The 18,820-nt window shown below is 42.2% G+C and overlaps 1 protein-coding gene across 4 annotated transcripts in view; it reads right to left on the bottom strand.

Annotated features, from left to right (window-relative positions):
* ADGRB3 (adhesion G protein-coupled receptor B3) overlaps window positions 1-8,565 on the bottom strand; it is an 894,978-nt gene extending 886,413 nt beyond the window's left edge. For 2 of the 4 annotated variants that reach the window (XM_070795668.1, XM_070795671.1), the window contains exons 1-3: window positions 8,039-8,564; window positions 6,439-6,604; window positions 4,607-5,378 (exon numbers count right to left, since the gene is read on the bottom strand). In XM_070795668.1, coding sequence (XP_070651769.1) covers window positions 4,607-5,363 — 757 coding nt within the window. In that variant the 5' untranslated portion in view covers window positions 5,364-5,378; window positions 6,439-6,604; window positions 8,039-8,564. Of the gene's footprint in view, window positions 1-4,606; window positions 5,379-6,438; window positions 6,605-8,038 lie in introns of all 4 variants that reach the window. The other 2 variants (XM_070795670.1, XM_070795669.1) reach the window with 2 other exon arrangements.
* Between the last annotated feature and the right edge of the window lie 10,255 nt (window positions 8,566-18,820).

The following is an 18,820-nucleotide window of genomic DNA, read 5'->3' as shown; positions in this document are numbered from 1 at the left end:
GCCAGGCCTAAAATTTTAGTAGTATTCTACTATTACTATACATATAGATCATAATCAGGAATAAGTAACAGAAGCTCTAAACGACATGCAAATATTCCTCTTTCTTGGAAAGACTTTGCATATGTTTCTCTTCAAACTGTGGAAAAAAGATTTGGAAAATGTCATTTCTGGATAAGAACTGCTAAAAAACGTAGATAGAAATGAAGAAAATTAAAAAAACAGGTAAAAATTGGCAAATTTTCTTACTACTGTTTTTGTAGACAGCTGTATATAGAAAGCTATATTTATCACTAATCTATTATAATAAATGCATATGGAACTAACACTATTTCTCAATGACTCCATTCTTCTTGTGCTTTTAAAAATGTTATTAAACAGTACTTTGAGATAAGGAGCTGGCTAAATAACACCTTAATTGTACTGGAAATGTTATAAATGGTATTAACCTCAATTTATTGGTATAGTCCTTAAATTTTTTATTTTGTTTAGCTCATTTAACATTCATTTCAACCAATCTTTATTGAAGCTCTGTTTAGACTGTGCTAGACAACTGGAAGACCAAGTTTGTACACTTGAAGACCTCACAAGACTAGCAGAGGAAGACAGAAAAATAAATGGAAATTTCAATGCCATATGATAGATGCTGGAACAGAAGTACAGTGTGTGCAAAGGGCTATGGGTCCAGCCAAGGGGAAGGACAAACTGACAAGATGCCACTGACTCAGGAGATCTCTGTACATCCTGATACAGTGTGGGATCACAGCATTCACAAAGGAAGTAAGAGCCAGGAGGCTAAAGAAGCAAGGGAAAAGTGACTAAAAGAGCGATGAGGCAAAAAAACCCCACAAGTAGAAAGAAATGAAAACACCTGAAAATGAATAGACACACAAATTGCTCTGGATTTGTGCCTACAAGTTCAAACACACACACACATACAGGCTAGACTTTATACAGGCACATGGTGAGACTTCCTTTGGGTGGATGATTATCAAGGATTAGCAGGGGCAGAAAGAAAAGACAAGGAAGTGTGTGTGTCCAGATTTCCTGGAATCTATACAGGGATCCCAACTCCCTGCACATAAGTAGCGCCATTGATGTTAAGTAGGAAACAAAGCTTCCATTAAGGCTTATTACATGATTTAGACACCCTGGTATGCAATTTCTCTCTCTTAACTGTTTTAATTATTTAAGTGAAGTAGTAAGAAATAAGATCATATGTGATCTTTTATACTTTAGCTATATAGTCCAGGATCATCTGTGGTAAAAGAAAGCTATAAAAAATATTAAAGACCTCATGAATAAATACCAGTCTTGCCCCTACTCACATCTGAAAGCCAGGTAAACAGCAATGTTAGTTTTCTTTTAAAAACAGGTATATAGACTGTACATAAAAAGTTATTTAATAACTGCCTGAAATAAGACGACATTATTATCAAGAGAGTCCATTTTGCCAATTTACTAGACTTTCAAAATTAAACATAAAAATTAGGAAATGACAGCTAAGTTTCTATAATCACATGGCACCCTCAAATATGTGAAATATGATCTTAAATAAGAAAATATTTAAATATAATAAAATTTCACACTTTAATGAAGCATCATTTAACAATTTCCTTTTATAATATATTCAAGATAACACCTGTAATTGTCAGTGTTGTCATTTCAAACAGTAATAGTCTTCTTACTGTTTTCTGGTTATGAAATTCTTAAGTACATGAATGTTTGTTAACAAATATCTTAGTAGAAATCCTATCTCAAAACTGACATTCCATTGCTGAGAGCCCATAGTTTTCTCAAATACTGACTAAATATGATAACTCCAATGGACAGATACAAAATATTCAGTATTCAGCATATCTTTACCATCACTAGCAGCATTACATTAAAAATTCTGAAACTGTATCTACTGAGCATAAAGACCATTCTGTCAAATTTGTGCCACCTCTGTGACATAGTACACTGGAAAATACTTCTACTCAAGGCTTCTGAGTCAGTACTGATAACAGCAAATAAAATGGGAGGCAAAAACCATGGAGGATGAACTTGTAAATATTCCCCTTATTCTCTTTTCACAGAGAATAGAAATCATAAAGTAATATACAAGTGGGACTTTTAAAACCCCATTTTAGAAGTTGAGATTACATGTTACCAAATAAAATGAAGACATTTTGGAATTAAATTAGATATGAGTAGCACCACTGTATGTAATTATTACATATAGCCCTCAAGCCCTGTGAATATCATTATGTGGTAGTTTATTCGAAACAGTAAGATTTTAGATATCATTTGTATTGACTAAGATTTAATGTACTTTTTGCATAATTTGACTAAATTAAGCATCTGCAGATTTTCACATTCCTTTCCTACAATGTAACATGGCCTGAAAGGTCTTCTTTGAATGAAGTAAGGAGTACTATATACATATTTTATAGGAATTACTTACAAATGCATCAGCCACAATTATGTCATCAGGACTTATCCTTACCTTTCTGACTCAGAACACCTAAGCAATTCAAGAGTACAAATTTAGAAGACAAAGGATATAGGCTGTGCAATTTTACTGATACAGCACATATTCTTCCCCTATTATATAAACTTTTCCTCTTCAGCTCTATTAACATGTTAACAATTTTAAAACAATCACTGATTTCTCTATGGAGGCATTTCTTTCTCATTTCACCAGCTAATTAGCCAAAAGAAGCGTACAGCCTCCCCCAGGATTCAAACATCTAATGTCTAAAATCACTCTTAGTCATTTACTGAAACGAATGGCCATCTAGTCCAACTTCTATAAATCTCAGCCCTTTCCTAACCCACACCTCATGATCATGACTAGCAAAATCTCTAAAAATCATACTCCATGAGAACACAACAACTTTGTTTTTGTCACTTGCTCCCATTCACACACACACACACACAAAAAAGGTTGTATATATACCAAGATTCTTTTTCCACTGTCATCAGCAGTCAGTTTGATGATAAAATTTTAACCACTGAAGATACAAATTTTCTCCATTTTCTTAGAACAGCAATAGAACAGACAAGCAAAACCTGGATTCTGGTGTTAATTGTCTTATTAGCCAGCTTACAACATCACACTTTCCTCATGTACTATAGCTTCTTATTCTAAGGGACACTAATCGGTTTTAAATGGTGTTAAATACCATCCCTGCAGTTGCAAGTGCTTCTCTGGGATTTTTACTAGAGAAAAGAACTCCTGTAATTTAAAACCACTTTGCTTTCTTCAGTCACAGCTGTTAGGGAAACACTGACCTGTAGAAATCTTAAAGGTTTTTTCACCCTTCTCCCAGCGCCATTAGTCTGAATTTATTTTCTAAGGCTTCTTTGCCCCGGGTGCCATGCCTCTTCCATAATTCCCATCCCCCAAAAGGCTTTCAGCAGAAAAGTCAAGGCTTTTTGCTGGTTAAGCCGTTTTCTCTCTCTTTCCCCACTGCCCCCCACCCCCTTACAAAACCTTGGCTACTCTTAAAATTCTCCCAACAACGTGTCAATTTTATGTTGGCCACAAAGACAACTTCTGTTGGGGGAGGAGAGCAAGGAGGGACTGGAGCTTAGCTGTCCCTTTCCACAGACAGAGATCTTTGTGGCAATCAGAAAACATTTCCTGCATAAAAATTCAACATGCACTCTGGGTACAGGGTTGGGGAGCAAGAGAGGCTAGATACCAGCCGTGCCCTCAAATGAACAGAATGCATCCCCTAATCTTCCAAAGGGGAAGGCCGTTTTCTCAAAATGTGCCAGCTTTCCAGCCTTATTAAACGTAATCCACAGTCTCAGATCCTGGGGCAGCTTCCCCACTAGTCTGGGTGAAGCTATAAATCACTCCTGTACTTTCCCCTTTTCTTCTGCATTTCCGCTGCATGGCTTTCCATCTAGCTCGGCTCTGACAAGCTCAAGAGGGGACTAAGAAGACAGAACCAAAAGTCATGCTAACAGGGTACCAGGTCTTGCAGGACCTGCCTGTGTTCATTTGTAACCTTACAGTCGGTACTTCCAGTGGGCTTCCGTTGACCACAGAGCCAGTGTCGGACTTACTGTGCAAAGCATCTTTAACACAATGATGGGTCTCTGGGGGAGGGGCACCCTTGCCATCCCATGTAGGGGAGTAATTTGGTTCACATCGACATGCCATTGAATCTGTGTCACCTCTCAGCTACACCCCAAGTTCCAACCCAGAAAGGGGCCACAGATGAGACAGTGGGCTGAAGCCCCAGCAAGAAGCCTACAGATCCACTCCCAGGTCTCTGAGTGTCTCCATCTCCCTCAGGGGCTGCAGCCTAAGAAAGCAATAAAGCATCACCTCCCCAGCCACCCACCTCCATATCAAACTGACTCCACATTTTTGCACCTATTTTCCCCTGAACACTCCCACTGGCATCTAAGGGCAGGTTGCTGAGCACCACCCCACCCTGCCACCCGTCTAAAACCTTGAAAAGTGAAACTAGCTTGAGAGACCAGTGAGGACCACAAATCAAACCAGAGGTGACCCAGGGATGTGGCAAGGATCCAGCCGGCGTGGGACACAGCACATTTCCGCCCTGTCGCCCCCCGCCCCCACCCAGGCACCCCTCTCGGCTGACCTTACCTTCTTTGGGCGGTCGCTTGGCCTCCCTGGTAAGATTGCAGACCTGGGTGGTTTGCAGCTCTTGGGTCAGGCAGCCCTCGGTCTGCTCATTCAGGGGCAACACCACGTTATTTAACAAAACCAGCGCCTGGTCGTCGAGCCCCCACTCTCCCAAGTGCTGAGGGCAGGTGCACTTTGTATACATGATCCCGCAGGACTCCGTTCTCCCATTTTCTGACTTTAAGCAGCTCTCCAACCAAGTGCATAACACATGGCAACCAAACTGGCTCGGGCTCACCTTGTTCAACACCAAAAACTCAAAAAAAGATTTCTGATCTTCTTCCCCTTTTTTCTGTAATCCTGGGAAATCGGTTGGAAAGACCCGACGTATTTGAATAAAATTTTTGTCATACTGTAGAAAAACGAAAGCATTCTTGGATTCGCAGAGTTGCATTATAGAATGATTCTTTCTTAAAAGATCCTTGATTTTTTCATGGGAAAAATGATCAAACTGATAAGCCAGGAGGGAAAAGTTAGAGCAGCTAAGGTCCTTTTTGGAAAATTTCAGGTAAATGCTATATTTGGTTGGATCTGGATTTTCCAGCGTCCAAGTGCAGTTTGTAAAGTTTTTGGGAAACATTTCACTTACAGAATACGATCCATAAATGACTCCCTTCACCAAAGTTGAACACCAGAAGTCTTGGGCAGCATTAAATCCAAACATAACCAGGAGATAGGTGGAAAATATATAAATCAGCAGGTTACGAACAGCCTTCATCCTATGTCATTTGGCCTGTAAAAATGGCAATGAAAGTAAAATGCAAGTAGGAGTCTATGCGCATTGATAAAAAGAAACTCCTTCCAATATTACAGCCAGCTGTTTCCAAGATTTCAGTAAAAAAGCCTTTTTTAAAAAGGGCAGGTAATTTTTTTATGCCATAAAACTATCTGTTGCTGTGTGAACAGCGCCCTCACGTGGCCCTTCGCAATGGCCAAATTCTCTACATTCAATTTTAAAATAATATTCAATAGATTACTAATAGGAATGCTCTTATCTACCAAGATTTCCTTCAAGTGCATTATGATTCTAGTGAAAGAAGAGGAAAACTCAGCTTTTTAAATATAACAACCTAAATTTTAATTTGAGATATTTTTAAGCAACCTAGACAAACCTTTTCTCCCCCTCAGCTCTCTGCCTGCAGTAAACAACATCACACAAAATCTGATAATCTAGGAACAGCTGTCGTCATATTATTTCTTTTCTTTTAAATGTGAAAAGCACGTATGACAAATGATAGCCTCAATTTAAAAAGCACAAATGATAATTTGTTGCAGCTGAAACACCATCACCCAAATGCTCCTACTAGTCTTTGCAGGGGCCACTATGTGAACTGATGGGAAATTCCTATGCAAAACTACAGGCATTCATGTAGATTAATAGAATTTGTAAACTATCACCCGAGAAAGGGCAGATACAGAAGGAAGACTAGCTTTCGGACATCATAATTGAGAACCACGATTTAAGGCAGTCATTTCAATGTGACATGCCTCCTGGGATACATAAAGTAGACCATTGTATTAGTATCTGTTTCCAAAGGCGTTACTAGTGAATAATCCCAGAACCACAGGAACTGAACTGGTTTCAGTCTTTTTTTTTTTTTTTTAATTAGGGCTATTTTACCTAGAGTTATCTACTGTAATTTAACATTTACAATTAGCATTGTCTCTTCTAGCAGATTTCAATTACTGAATTGTTGCTACCTCTCCAATAACAGCTCCAAAGCTCTTTTCCTTTCCCCCTCTATTTTTTTAACCTGGTCTTACATAATACGGTAATTCTTGGTTATATTTACCTCTGTAAGTTGTTATCCAAAAGTAACTTGAATATTTTTCAGCTTTAACCTTTAAGAAGTTATTTCTTAGAATAAATGACACTGCTTTTTTGCTTAGCCTTTGAGCTGAGAAAAGTGATGCCAAGTTAATTTTAAAAGTCTTTAGGCTGCAGTCTCTTCCACTGTTCTGTAAACAGAGACAGACATACAGACATATAGATAGTTAAGAGTTTTCATGTCTTTGCCTGGGTCCTCTCTGAACCAAAGGATAAAATCCTCTTCCTCCCCATTGCATAACACACACCAATGCATGCACACAAAATCCAGTTTTGAAGTCCCTGAAGACAGATCTGCAATCCCCAGATCATGATTCCAATTCTATGTCTTCATATAAGCAAAAACAACTCCAATTCTAAATCTCCATATAGCAGCAGTTTAAAATAACATCAGAATTGCTGGGACTATCAAAACAGTGTTCTCGGATTCAAACATACAGCTCAATGAATAATGCATTTTCTTCTTGAGAAAATAAAGCCAAAGAGGATGTAAAGGTTAAAAAATAGGGAAAGTTATAGGAAATTCTAGAAATAATCCCCCCCTTTTCCCCCTGCTGTAGCACTTTGCAGGCAATGCAGGTCTGCGCAGTGTTCTTCAGGATAGAGTGTAGGCGTTGAGAGCCAATGTGACAGTGAGTGTCTAAATTAGGAATTCCATCCATGAAAGGGGGCTTCATTTTATAATCACTAACTCAAAAAGAGGTCGTATTTCTTTTCCTAATGAAACCCGGTACTTTTGCTTCCATCTATTTGACAGTGCATGTCTGCATTGCTGTGCTCATCAAGGATGAGAAACAGTGGATAAAAGGCTCTGATTTCACTCTTCGAGCCTGCTCAAGAAAGCCCCCTCAATATAACGCTCTTTATTTCGATCACTGGTATACTCCTTCGTGTACGGAGTCTTCTTTTATTCTACATAATCACAAAGGGATCGCCGAACTCTGTCACCCCCACCACCACCCCCATCCCCCGCCAGTCCCCGACTGCAGGGCCACTTCCAACAATTACATCTTTCTCTTTAAGAAAGAAAGAACCGGGTTGCGGGTGTGTAAGGGACCCGGCCACCGAGGATTCAAGGATGCCATTTATTTATTTGTCTCCTGCTGAGAGGCAAACTGGCGTTTAGTTTAGCTCCCCTCAAAACTGATTTTCTGGGTGACACTTTAGTTTAGTCGAACATAGACGGCGCCATCACTCCACTGATTTTTTTTTTTCTTTCTCCCCCAATAGAAGACCCACGGCCTCCCCTTATCTTAACTTCCTTTTAACCTAACATTTCCCCCCACAAAATGACCCCGATCACACACAACCGCCAGATGTTCCAGGTCTCTCAGCCTATCCCTCCTGACGGAGCACATCTCTGGAAAACGAGACTTGCCTAACTTTTCAACTGCGGCGTTTAAGTCAATGGAGACCGTCAGGTCTGCTCGCAGCCCCTCCATCCGCCAGCAACAGCCTTGCCTTTCCCGATCCTTCCTCCGCAACTCCCCCACCCCGGGGGGGGGGGGGGGAGCTGGTGGCTGACCCTGGCGGAGGGAAGGTGACCCCCGGACCCCCGTCCTTACCTTCCTCTCGGAACACTCGGGGCGCCTAAGGCAGCAGCGCAGGCACGCGTCCCAGCAACAGTGACGGAGAGACGCCCCTTCGGTCCCGAGCCCCGGAGCCCATCTTTCCCCGGCTAAGCTTAAAAAATCAGGATGGATTTTTTTTTTTTTAACGCGCACATAAGAGAAGTAAAAGAACGCGGGGATCGGGGGTGGAGGGAGAGAGAATCAAAGAGGGGAGGGCTGGGGGAATAAAAGCCCCCCAGGAACCCGGAGCCTACGCCGTAGCCAAGTGAATCCAACCTCCCACCGAGGCGCCGGCGGGAGCGGGGAGAGCCCCCGAAGACAGACGCTAAGGAATTTAAAAAAAAAAAAAAAAAGGAAGTGGCTTCACAGCCACTGGAGCTGTTTTTCCAGACCTGCGCCCCCCCAGCAAAGCAATCGGCCAGGAAGCCAAGGAAGCGCGCCGAGCAGAGGCGGCGGCGCGGCCGATGCGCCGGGGCGGCGGGTTCACTCCGCGGGCGCCCGCGGCCGCCTCGGGAGGCTGGGGCTCCTGTCTTCCCCTCTCCCCGCTCTCCTCCCGCCCCTCCGTCTCCTCCCGCCCCACAGCCCGCAGGTACTGAGGAGAGGAGGGGGGAAGAAAAAAAAAAAAAAGAGCCTTGGCTGGGGATGCTGGTGATGTCGGAGAGCCGTGTGAATGCCGGGCGAGGAGGGAGGCGAGAGGGGAGCCAGATAGTAAAGCTCTGTGTCGGGCGTGCGCGCGCGACGCTCGCTCTCCCGGGCGCGCGGCGGCCGGAACGCGCGGCCCCCCAGGCGCGCGCCGGGCCCCGCGTGTGCTCGGCGGCGACGGAGAGAGCGCGCGCCCCCCAGGCGCGCGCCGGGCCCCCGCGTGTGCTCGGCGGCGCGCGCGTGAAGCGCGGTGCGCCCGGAGGCGGCCCGGGGCCCGCACGGAGCTCGGCCTGGTGGGGCGCGGGCGGCGGGAGGGGCGCGCGCGGGGAGACGGCGGGCGGCGCTCCAACCCCCGGGCCGCGGTGCCCCTCACGTCACCGCTGCTTCCAGCCCGCACTTCACGGGAGCGCGGCTGTCTGCGCCTGGGAGGTCTGTGCACCTGCAGTTCCCAGCGCCGCTGCCGGCGGGGACTGATCGCCCCAGGGAGGCCAGGCCTGGGCTGCGGAGCGCGGGAAGGCGACCCCCGGGGCTAGGGGCGAAACTGCCGCACTAGGTCGCTTTTCTCTCTCCTTTTTTTTCCCTAGCGCCGACCTGTCGCAGCTTTTCTTTTCCGCACCTGGACTCGGAGGGATGGATCTCCCACCGCGGAGGGGGCAGGTCTCGCTCCCCGCAAACGGCGCGCGTACCCGGGAGGAACAGTACTAGTTTTTTTTTTTTTTTTTCCTCTGCGAGTCTGCAATTAACATCTTACTTGTTCTGGCTGATACGGCGACCGAGGTTGGGCGTCTGCGTTGCTTTCTGCATGGCGATGGGATCGTGCCTATGGGGTCGAAACTTTTGTTTTCGTAATGCATCCAGTTCTTTTTTGAGTTTCCCTAGTAACAGTTTGGGCACGGGGGTGACAAGGAGGGAAGGACTGGAGGAGGAGAAGCGACCAGATTCTCGATTTAGCAGGGAAAGAGGGGTAAATGTCTGCCACTCCCCACCTTGGTGTTCTTGCCTCCTGGACAGTTGGCTGACAAGTATTTGATGAACTAGCTTCCAGTACGTGCAGCAAAAGGTTATTTGCCTACCGGGTATGCCTCTACTTGTAAACGCAGTTGGTGCTTTGCAAAACAGGTGATAAAATAGTGCGTTGATGTAGGGGAAGAGACCATGCTGGGGTAATTCATACAACGTGTGGAGTCTTCCTCTGGGTGAGTTGCTTGAGCGGCAGGTGAAGTTGAATAAAACACATTTCCATCATTTTCTGTCCTTCTGCATTTTTTTTTTTTTTTTTTCTTCCTCATGTTGTTCCTCACCCCTGGGTCGATTGGATAGCCGGGAACATCGTTTTTTAAAAGAGGATTGTAGTGAAAACAGAAAGGTGTCCACGATCTGTTCACAGGAGTTGTCTGAAATGTTAAAACTGGTCCTTTACTGCTTAATATATATTAATAGGGTGACCCTCTTTAAGGCTTTTTCTTTTGGGACAAATGTTCAGAATAACACTCTGTAAGGGAAACAGTTAATCATTCCCCATCCAGCCGACTTTAACCGTGTTCCAGGAAAATTCACTGCTGAGAGCTGCTTGGGTGGCGTTTTGGTTTTGTGTCGTTTTGGGTTCGTTTCAATATTTTTTATTCATTTAAGAGAATGTGAAAGGAAAATAAGGTTTATGTCCGGGGCATAATCCAAAACATTGTGTCTTCAGCAAACACATTTTTTAAAATTAAAAAAAAAATGCATTTAACAATACAAAGAAGCAGCACACATTTCATTTATTTCAACTTCCACAGAGATTGTGATTATGATACTTGCAAGACATTTTGGTCAATTCTGTTATTTTGCCAGAAGCAAAAAATAAAGAGACTAATGGCATGCAAAATAAATGGAGAAAAGGAGAATGTTGCATATGATTTGTACATAAAAAGGAACCAATGTGAGGTTTAAATATACTTTGCAACTAGAGGTTTCTCACATTTTCTCACATTATCTTGAATAGTGATTTAGTCGTTTCTTTCAAAATCTTGTGGGTCTCACAACAGTGACAAAAGAATAACAGCCAAAAGGAACAATTTAAAAAGGCTTAATCCTGAAGGGAAAGGAGCACTCACTCCCAGGGTCATTTATATTCCAGAGCAATGCGGGGCTGGGTTAGGGAGAAAGCCACCCTTAATAAAGCACTTCACCCTTCACACCGTTTCCCATAACCTTCATAAATTGCAGGCTACAGAGCCGGCCTGATGATCATCCTGCTGAGGTATATTTATAGCAGATGATTTGTGGATGATAAATATGCCAAGCAAGTGGCGGGCTCCAGTAACCCTAGGCTAGTCTGATTTGCTCAGGGAGTCAGAATCCAGAATCACAAAAAGAACGGTACATGGAGAAATCTGGTCTCTGGCCCCTGACCACAGCACAGTCCCAAGAGAAGCCGAGGGAGAACCACCCTGCTCCCGTCTGCAGAGTTCTACCAGGCAACGGCACTGCTGATACACAGACTCCAGCCCCCACCCCAAAAAAGGAGCGCAGCAGTTGAGACTCTGTATCCTGTCTCCCTCTTGAGACTGGACTATTTCGTACTTTAATGCAATTTAAATTCACCGTTTCAAAGAATAATCATCAGCCTTCCTGTGGCCTTTCACAAGAGACACAGTTTCAGTCCCTGGGCTGGGAAGATCCCCTGGAGAAGGAAATGGCAACCCGCTCCAGTATTCTTGCCTGTAAAATTCCATGGACAGAGGAGCCTAGTGGGCTACAGTCCATGCATGGGGTCACAGAGTCAGACATGACTGAGCAAGCACTCATGGTACTCTTGCCTCCAAACTGCCAGATTAATGTATAAAGTAATTTTCATTTAAGTAACCCAGATAACCACAATGATGTGGCCTTTCACCTATACCCGGACATTCTAGAGTGTGAAGTCAAGTGGGCTTAGGAAGAATTACTATGAACACAGGATTGTTGGTATCTAAAGCCTAACTTGAAGGATTTTGAGCATTATCTTGCTAGCATGTGAAATGACTGCGATTGTACAGCAGTGTGAACATTCTTTGACATTGCCGTTCTTTGGGATTGAAATGAAAACTGACCTTTTCCCGTCCTTGGCCACTGCTGAGTTCTTCAAATTTGCTGACATATTGAGTAGAGCACATTAACAGCATCATATGTAGGATTTGAAATAGCTCAGCTGGAATTCCATCACCTCCACTAGCTTTGTTCATAGTAATGCTTTCTAAGCCCACTTGACTTCACTCCAGGATGTCCAACTCCAGGTGAATCACCACACCGTCATGGTTATTTGGGTCATTAAGAACTTTTTTGTATAGTTCTTTGGTGTATTCTTGCCATCTCTTCTTAATCTCTTCCTCTTCTGTTTTGACCATACCATTTCTATCCTTTATTGTGCTCATCCTTGCATGAAAGTTTCCCTTAGTATTTCCAATTTTCTTGAAAAGATCTCTAGTCTTTTCCATGCTATTATTTTCTTCTATTTCTTTGCATTTTTCATTTAAGAAAGCCTTTTAAAAATAATTTATTTTAATTGAAGGCTAATTACTTTACAATATTGTGGTGGTTTTTGCCATACATCATCATGAATCAGCCATGGGTGTACACGTGTCCCCTATCCTGAGCCTCGTCCCTCCTCCTCCCTACCCCATCCCTCTGGGTTGTCCCAGAGCACCAGCTTTGGGTGCCCTGCTTCATGCTTTGAACTTGCACTGGTCATCTGTTTTACCTATGGTGATATACATGTTTCAATGTTATTCTCTCATATCATCCCACCCTCACCTTCTCCCAGAGTCCAAAAGTCTGTTCTTTACATCTGTGGTTTTTTTTTTTTTTTTTTTTTTTTGCTGTCTTGCATATAGGGTCATCAATGCCATCTTTCTAAATTCCACATATATACATTAATATACTGTTTTGGTGTTTCTCTTTTTGGCTTACTTCACTCTGTATAATAGGCTCCAGTTTCATCTGCCTCATTAAAACTGACTCAAATGTGGTCTTTTTTATAGCTGAGTAATACTCCACCGTGTATCTGTACCACAACTTCCTTATCTGTTTGTCTACCAATGGACATCTAGGTTGCTTCCATGTCCTTGCTATTGTAAACAGTGCTGTTATGAATATTGGGGTACACATATCTCTTTCAATTCTGGTTTCTTCAATGTATATGCCCAGCAGTGGGATTGCTGTGTCCTATGGCAGTTCTATTTCCAGTTTTTGAAGGAATCTCCACACTGTTCTCCATAGTGGCTGTACTAGTTTGCATTCCCACCAACAGTGTAAGAGGGTTCCCTTTTCTCCTTACCCTCTCCAGCGTTTATTGTTTGTAGACTTTTTGATGGCAGCCATTCTGACCAGCATGAGATGCTACCTCATTGTGGTTTTGATTTGCATTTCTCTGATAATGAGTGATGTTGAGCATCTTTTCATGTGTTTGTTAGCCATCTGTATGTCTTCTTTGGAGAAATTTCTGTTTAGTTCTTTGGCCCATTTTTGATTGGGTCATTTATATTTCTGGAATTGAGCTGCAGGAGCTGCTTGTATATTTTTGAGATTAATTCTTTGTCAGTTGCTTATTTTGCTATTATTTTCTCCCATTCTGAAGGCTGTCTTTTCACCTTGCTTATAGTTTCCTTCATTGTGCAAAAGCTTTTAAGTTTAATTAGGTCCGGTTTGTTTATTTTTGCTTTTATTTCCATTACTCTGGGAGGTGAGTCATAGAGAATCCTGCTGTGATTTATGTCAGAGAGTGTTTTGCCCTTGTTTTCCTCTAGGAGTTTATAGTGTTACATTTAGATCTTTAATCCATTTTGAGTTTATTTTTGTGTATGGTGTTAGAAAGTGTTCTAGTTTGATTCTTTTACAAGTGGTTGACCAGTTTTTCCAGCACTTGTTAAAGAGATTGTCTTTCCTCCATTGTATATTCTTTCCTCCTTTGTCAAAGATAAGGTGTCCATAGGTGTGTGGATTTATCTCTGGGCTTTCTATTTTGTTCCATTGATCTGTTTTTCTATCTTTGTGCCAGTACCATACTGTCTTGATGACTGTAGCTTTGTAGAACAGTCTGAAGTCCGGCAGGTTGATTCCTCGAGTTCCATTCTTCTTTCTAAAGATTGCTTTGGCTATTTGAGGTTTTTTGTATCTCCATACAAACTGTGAAATTATTTGTTCTAGTTCTCTGAAAAATACTGTTGGTAGCTTGATAGGGATTACATCGAATCTATAGAGTGCTTTGGGTAGTATACTCATTTTCACTATATTGATTCTTCCAATCCATGAACATGGTATATTTCTCCATCTATTTGTGTCATCTTTGATTTCTTTTATCAGTGTTTTATAGTTTTCTATATGTACCACAGCTTTCTTATCCATTTGTTTGCTGATGGGCATCTAGGTTTCTTCCATGTCCTGGCTATTGTAAACAGTGGTGTGATGAACATCAGGGTACACATACCTTGTTCAATTCTGGTTTCCTCGGTGTGTATACCCAGCAGTGGGATTGCTGGGTCGTATGGCAGTTCTATTTCCAATTTTTGAAGGAATCTCCACACTGTTCTCCATAGTGGCTGTACTAGTTTGCAGTCCCACCAACAGTGTAAGAGGGTTCCTTTTTCTCCACACCCTCTCCAGCATTTATTGTTTGTAGACTTTTTGATAGCAGCCATCCTGACTGGCGTGAGATGGTACCTCATGGTACCCCAATGTTCATCACAGCACTATTTATAATAGCCAGGACATGGAAGCAACTTGGATGCCCACTGGCAGATGAATGGATAAGAAAACTGTGGTACATATACACAATGCATTATTACACAGCTATTAAAAAGAATGTATTTGAATCAGTTCTAATGAGGTGGATGAAACTGGAGCCTATTATACAGAGTGAAAAAAGTCAGAAAGAAAAACACCAATACAGTATACTAACGCATATACATGGAATTTAGAGAGATGTTAATGATGATCTTATATGTGAGACAGCAAAAGAGACACAGATGTAAAGAACAGTCTTTTGGACTCTATGGGAGAAGGCGAGGGTGGGATGATTTGAGAGGGTAGCGTTGAAACGTATATATTACCATATGTGAAATGAATTGCCAGTCTAGGTTCGATGCATGAGACAGGGTGCTCAGGGCTGGTGCACTGGGATGACCCTGAGGTATGGGATGGGGAAGGAGGTATAAGGGGGATTCTTGATGGGGAACACATGTGTGCCCGTGGCTGATTCATGTCAATGTATGGCAAAAACCACTACAATATTGTAAAGTAATTAGCCTTCAATTAAAATATATAAATTAATTTATTAAAAAAAAAGACACCAAGTATCTGCTGCTTCCATTTTCAAGTTTGGGGATAGCTTGTTATGTAACAATAGATAACTGATGCATAACCCTATAGATTCCATACCCATTACTATAGTAATTTATTTAAAACCTTCAGCTCTTGCTTATATTTTCCTGGCTGAATGTACTGTAAAACTGCCTTCCTGAGCCAGCATCCATGCAGCAGAACATTGGTGAAGAAATCCACACCCTTGGGCACCCTAATGTCCCTGTATATACACTGGGTTCACATGGCCTCACTCTATGGGCTGTTACTCTATCATAACTTAAGACTTGTAAGCTGACTTTCCCATTACACCCCCATATGAATATTTTGCTTTGTCATTAAAGATCTGTCTAGTCAAGGCTATGGTTTTTCCAGTGGTCATGTATGGATATGAGAGTTGGACTATAAAGAAAGCTGAGCACTGAAGAATTGACTCTTGAACTGTGGTGTTGGAAAAGACTCTTGAGAGTCCCTTGGACTGCAAGGAGATCCAACCAGTCCATCCTAAAGGAAATCAGTCCCGGGTGTTCATTGGAAGGACTGATGTTGAAGCTGAAACTCCAATAGTTTGGCTACCTGATGCGAAGAGCTGACTCATTTGAAAAGACCATGTTGCTGGGAAAGATTGAGGGCAGGAGGAGAAGGGGATGACAGAGGATGAGATGGTTGGCTGGCATCACGGACTCAGTGGACATAGGTTTGGGTGGACTCCGGGAGTTGGTGATGGACAGGGAGGCCTGGTGTGCTGTGGTTCATGGGGTCGCAAAGAGTCGGACACAACTGAGTGACTGAACTGAACTGAACTGATGAATATTTTGCATTTTTTACTTAATCGTTAAAACATAAAACTTCAGTTCAATACATCAACTCTGATAACTTTCTGCATTCTTCATTGATAAAGAGATGTGGTTGGATGGGAGCTCCCTTGTCTTACAGAGCATATGAATTTTGAGGGGCAATTAACCCATGCATGTGTGCATGCTCAGTCACTCAGTTGTGTCAGATTCTGTTTAACCCCATGGGCAGAGGAGCCTGACAGGCTACAGTCCATGGAATTTTCCAGGTAAGAATACTGAAGTCGGTTGCCATTCCACTCCAGGGAATTTTCCTGATACAGGATTGAATCTGTGTCTCCTCCATTGGCAGGGAGATTCTTTACCTTGTGCCATCTGGGAAGCCTATATTCAACCCATAAAACATTTCAAAGGCATGTATCTCAAATCTAACTAATTCTGCTTTCACTTACATTTTTATTTTCCAAAGCATGTCATTTTTACTCAGTTGACTGTAGTAAGCTTCTACCTGCTATCAAATATTCTTCATTAATCCACTTTCAATCAATTATGCTCAAGGCAAAATGTGTTCTTTTAAAACATAATTTAAAATAGTCTTTTTGTTTAAACCCTAGTTGCTTTCCATCGTACATATATTAAATAAGTCCAAACCCTTAATCACAGCCTACAGACCTCACATCATGTGACTCCTGTTTCCCTTTCATCGTGCTTACTTATGCTGCCCACACTACTTAATCTTTCAGTGTCTCAAAGACACCAAGCTTTTCCATTCCTTATAGCCTCCCTGCATAAGGAATGGACTTCCCATCCCTTGATGTATGGCAAAATTTTATTAGCCTGTCCTATTCTCATCCTTCAGGTTTCATCTGAAAATCATCTCTTTAGAGAAGCTTTTTTTTTTTTTTTTAATCACCCAATCAATGGGTTCTTACTTTATATTCTTTCCAAGATACTTATTTGTCTGTTTCTTAGTATTTCCTAATTTAGGCAGAATGCCAAAGAATTGATGCCTTCGAACTGTGGTGCTGGAGAAGACTCCTGAAAGTCCTTTGGGCATCAAGGAGATCAAAACAGTCAATCTTAAGGGAGATCAACCCTGAATATTCACTGGAAGGACTGATGTTGAAGCTGAAGCTTCAGTATTTTTGTCATCTGATGCGAACAGATGACTCATTGGAAAAGTTCATGATGCTGGGAAAGATTGAGGGGAAGGAGAAGAGGGTGTCAGAGGATGAGATGCCTGGATGGTATCACCAATGCAATGAACATGAACTTGGGCAAACTCTGGGAGATGGTGAGGGACAGGGAGGCCTGGTGTGCTACAGTCCATGGGGTCACAAAGAGTCAGACACCACTGGGTGACTGAATAACAACAACAGCAATTCTTAATTATTTAATTGTTCTTTGATTTTTTAGTAGCCTACAAACTCCATGATTGTATACTCTTCCCTAACACAGCACAAGGCACATAGTAAGTGATTGCTAGATACAGTGAATTCCCTATATGATACTTCGAACTTTCAAAGATAAGAGCATGCCTTCTCATGTCAGATCACATAAGTGAATCCATATGGCTGGTGTATATTGTCATGTATTGACAATACACATGTGATTTTGTGTATTTTACTGTATAGTACTACATAAAGTACAGTAGTATAGCATCTTTAATTCATGCCCAGGATGTCTGGAAGCAGGCGTAAAAGCAATGGTATGTACTTGGTACTGTTAAGAACTGCCAAATGATAACAATGGAAAAAAAATGAAAATAATAGAGTGGGGTGAGGCAAAGAAGATGGTAGCTGTCACTCCTTATAACATGAATTGTTTAGTGATTCTAAAAAACAAGGACAAGATTATGGAACATATGAAGCCTATTGTGCTGATGATGTCAGCAATAATATTGAAAAAGTGTGGAAAAGTGATGGAGGCGATGGAGAAGTTTCTCTGTGTATAGGTGCAGGATCAGCGTCAGCACTGAGTCTCACATAGCTGAATGACAATTCAAGAGAAAGCCGGAAAACTTTACAAAGACATGAAGAAGAAACACAGCAAAGAATCAGAGGGCTCATCTTTTAATGCCAGCTGTGGCTGGTTTCATCTGTTCAAGCATAGAGCCAACCTTCACAATGTAAAAGTCAGGGGTGAGGAATCAAGTGCGGATTTGGCAGCTGCCTGAGAATTTCCTGAACTGCTTCAAGAAATTATTGATGAAAGTGGATATTTACCTGAGCAGGTTTTTAGTATAGATGAGATACGACCAAATGGGAAGAGGAGAGGTTAATGCCAGGCTATAAAGCAGCAAAGAGTAGGCTAAATCTGTTGTTTGGTGGCGATGCTTACAGTGATATGAAGCTGAAATCTCACTTAGTTTAATGAGTGGCAAGGTGGTAAATGCAGATTCGGGAGCTGCAGAGGAATTTCCTGAAATGCTTCCTGAAATTATTAATGAAGGCACATATTTACATGAGCAAGCATTTAATGTGGATGAGGCAGGACTATACTGAAAGAGAATGCCAGACCAAAGTTATATCAAGAAGGAAGAAACATTGATGCCAGGCTAGAAGCAGCAAAGGATAAGCTAACTCTGTCACTTGGTGGCAATGCTTCCATGATATGAAGCCAAAGCCTCTCTTAGTTTATCATTCAGAGAACCCAAGAGCCCTTAAAACATAGCCAAGGGCTCTCTTCCTGTTGTGTGTAAGAGTAACCCCAAAGTCAGGTTTACACAGGCCATTTTCCAGGACTTGTTTTTCCAGCACTTTATCCTGGAGGTAGAGAAATATTTCTTGAAGAATGACATCCCATTCAATATTCTTTTGTTGCCTAACAATGCTGCAGGCCACTCTCCATTCATGGACAATATTCATCCCAGTATCAAAGTAGTATATTTGCCACCGAATACTATGTTACTCATCCCACCTATGGACCAGGGAGTTACAGCAACTTTCAAGAAATACTATTCACATCACACTCTATGTCAGGCAGTAAAGGTGAGCGACAAATCAAGAACAGCATTGTGATA

Source organism: Bos indicus, chromosome 9, assembly GCF_029378745.1.
Source record: "Bos indicus isolate NIAB-ARS_2022 breed Sahiwal x Tharparkar chromosome 9, NIAB-ARS_B.indTharparkar_mat_pri_1.0, whole genome shotgun sequence".
Taxonomy (NCBI): Eukaryota; Metazoa; Chordata; class Mammalia; order Artiodactyla; family Bovidae; genus Bos; species Bos indicus.
The sequence above is the reverse complement of the archived record's forward strand: the minus strand, read 5'-3'. Positions and strand labels throughout refer to the sequence as shown.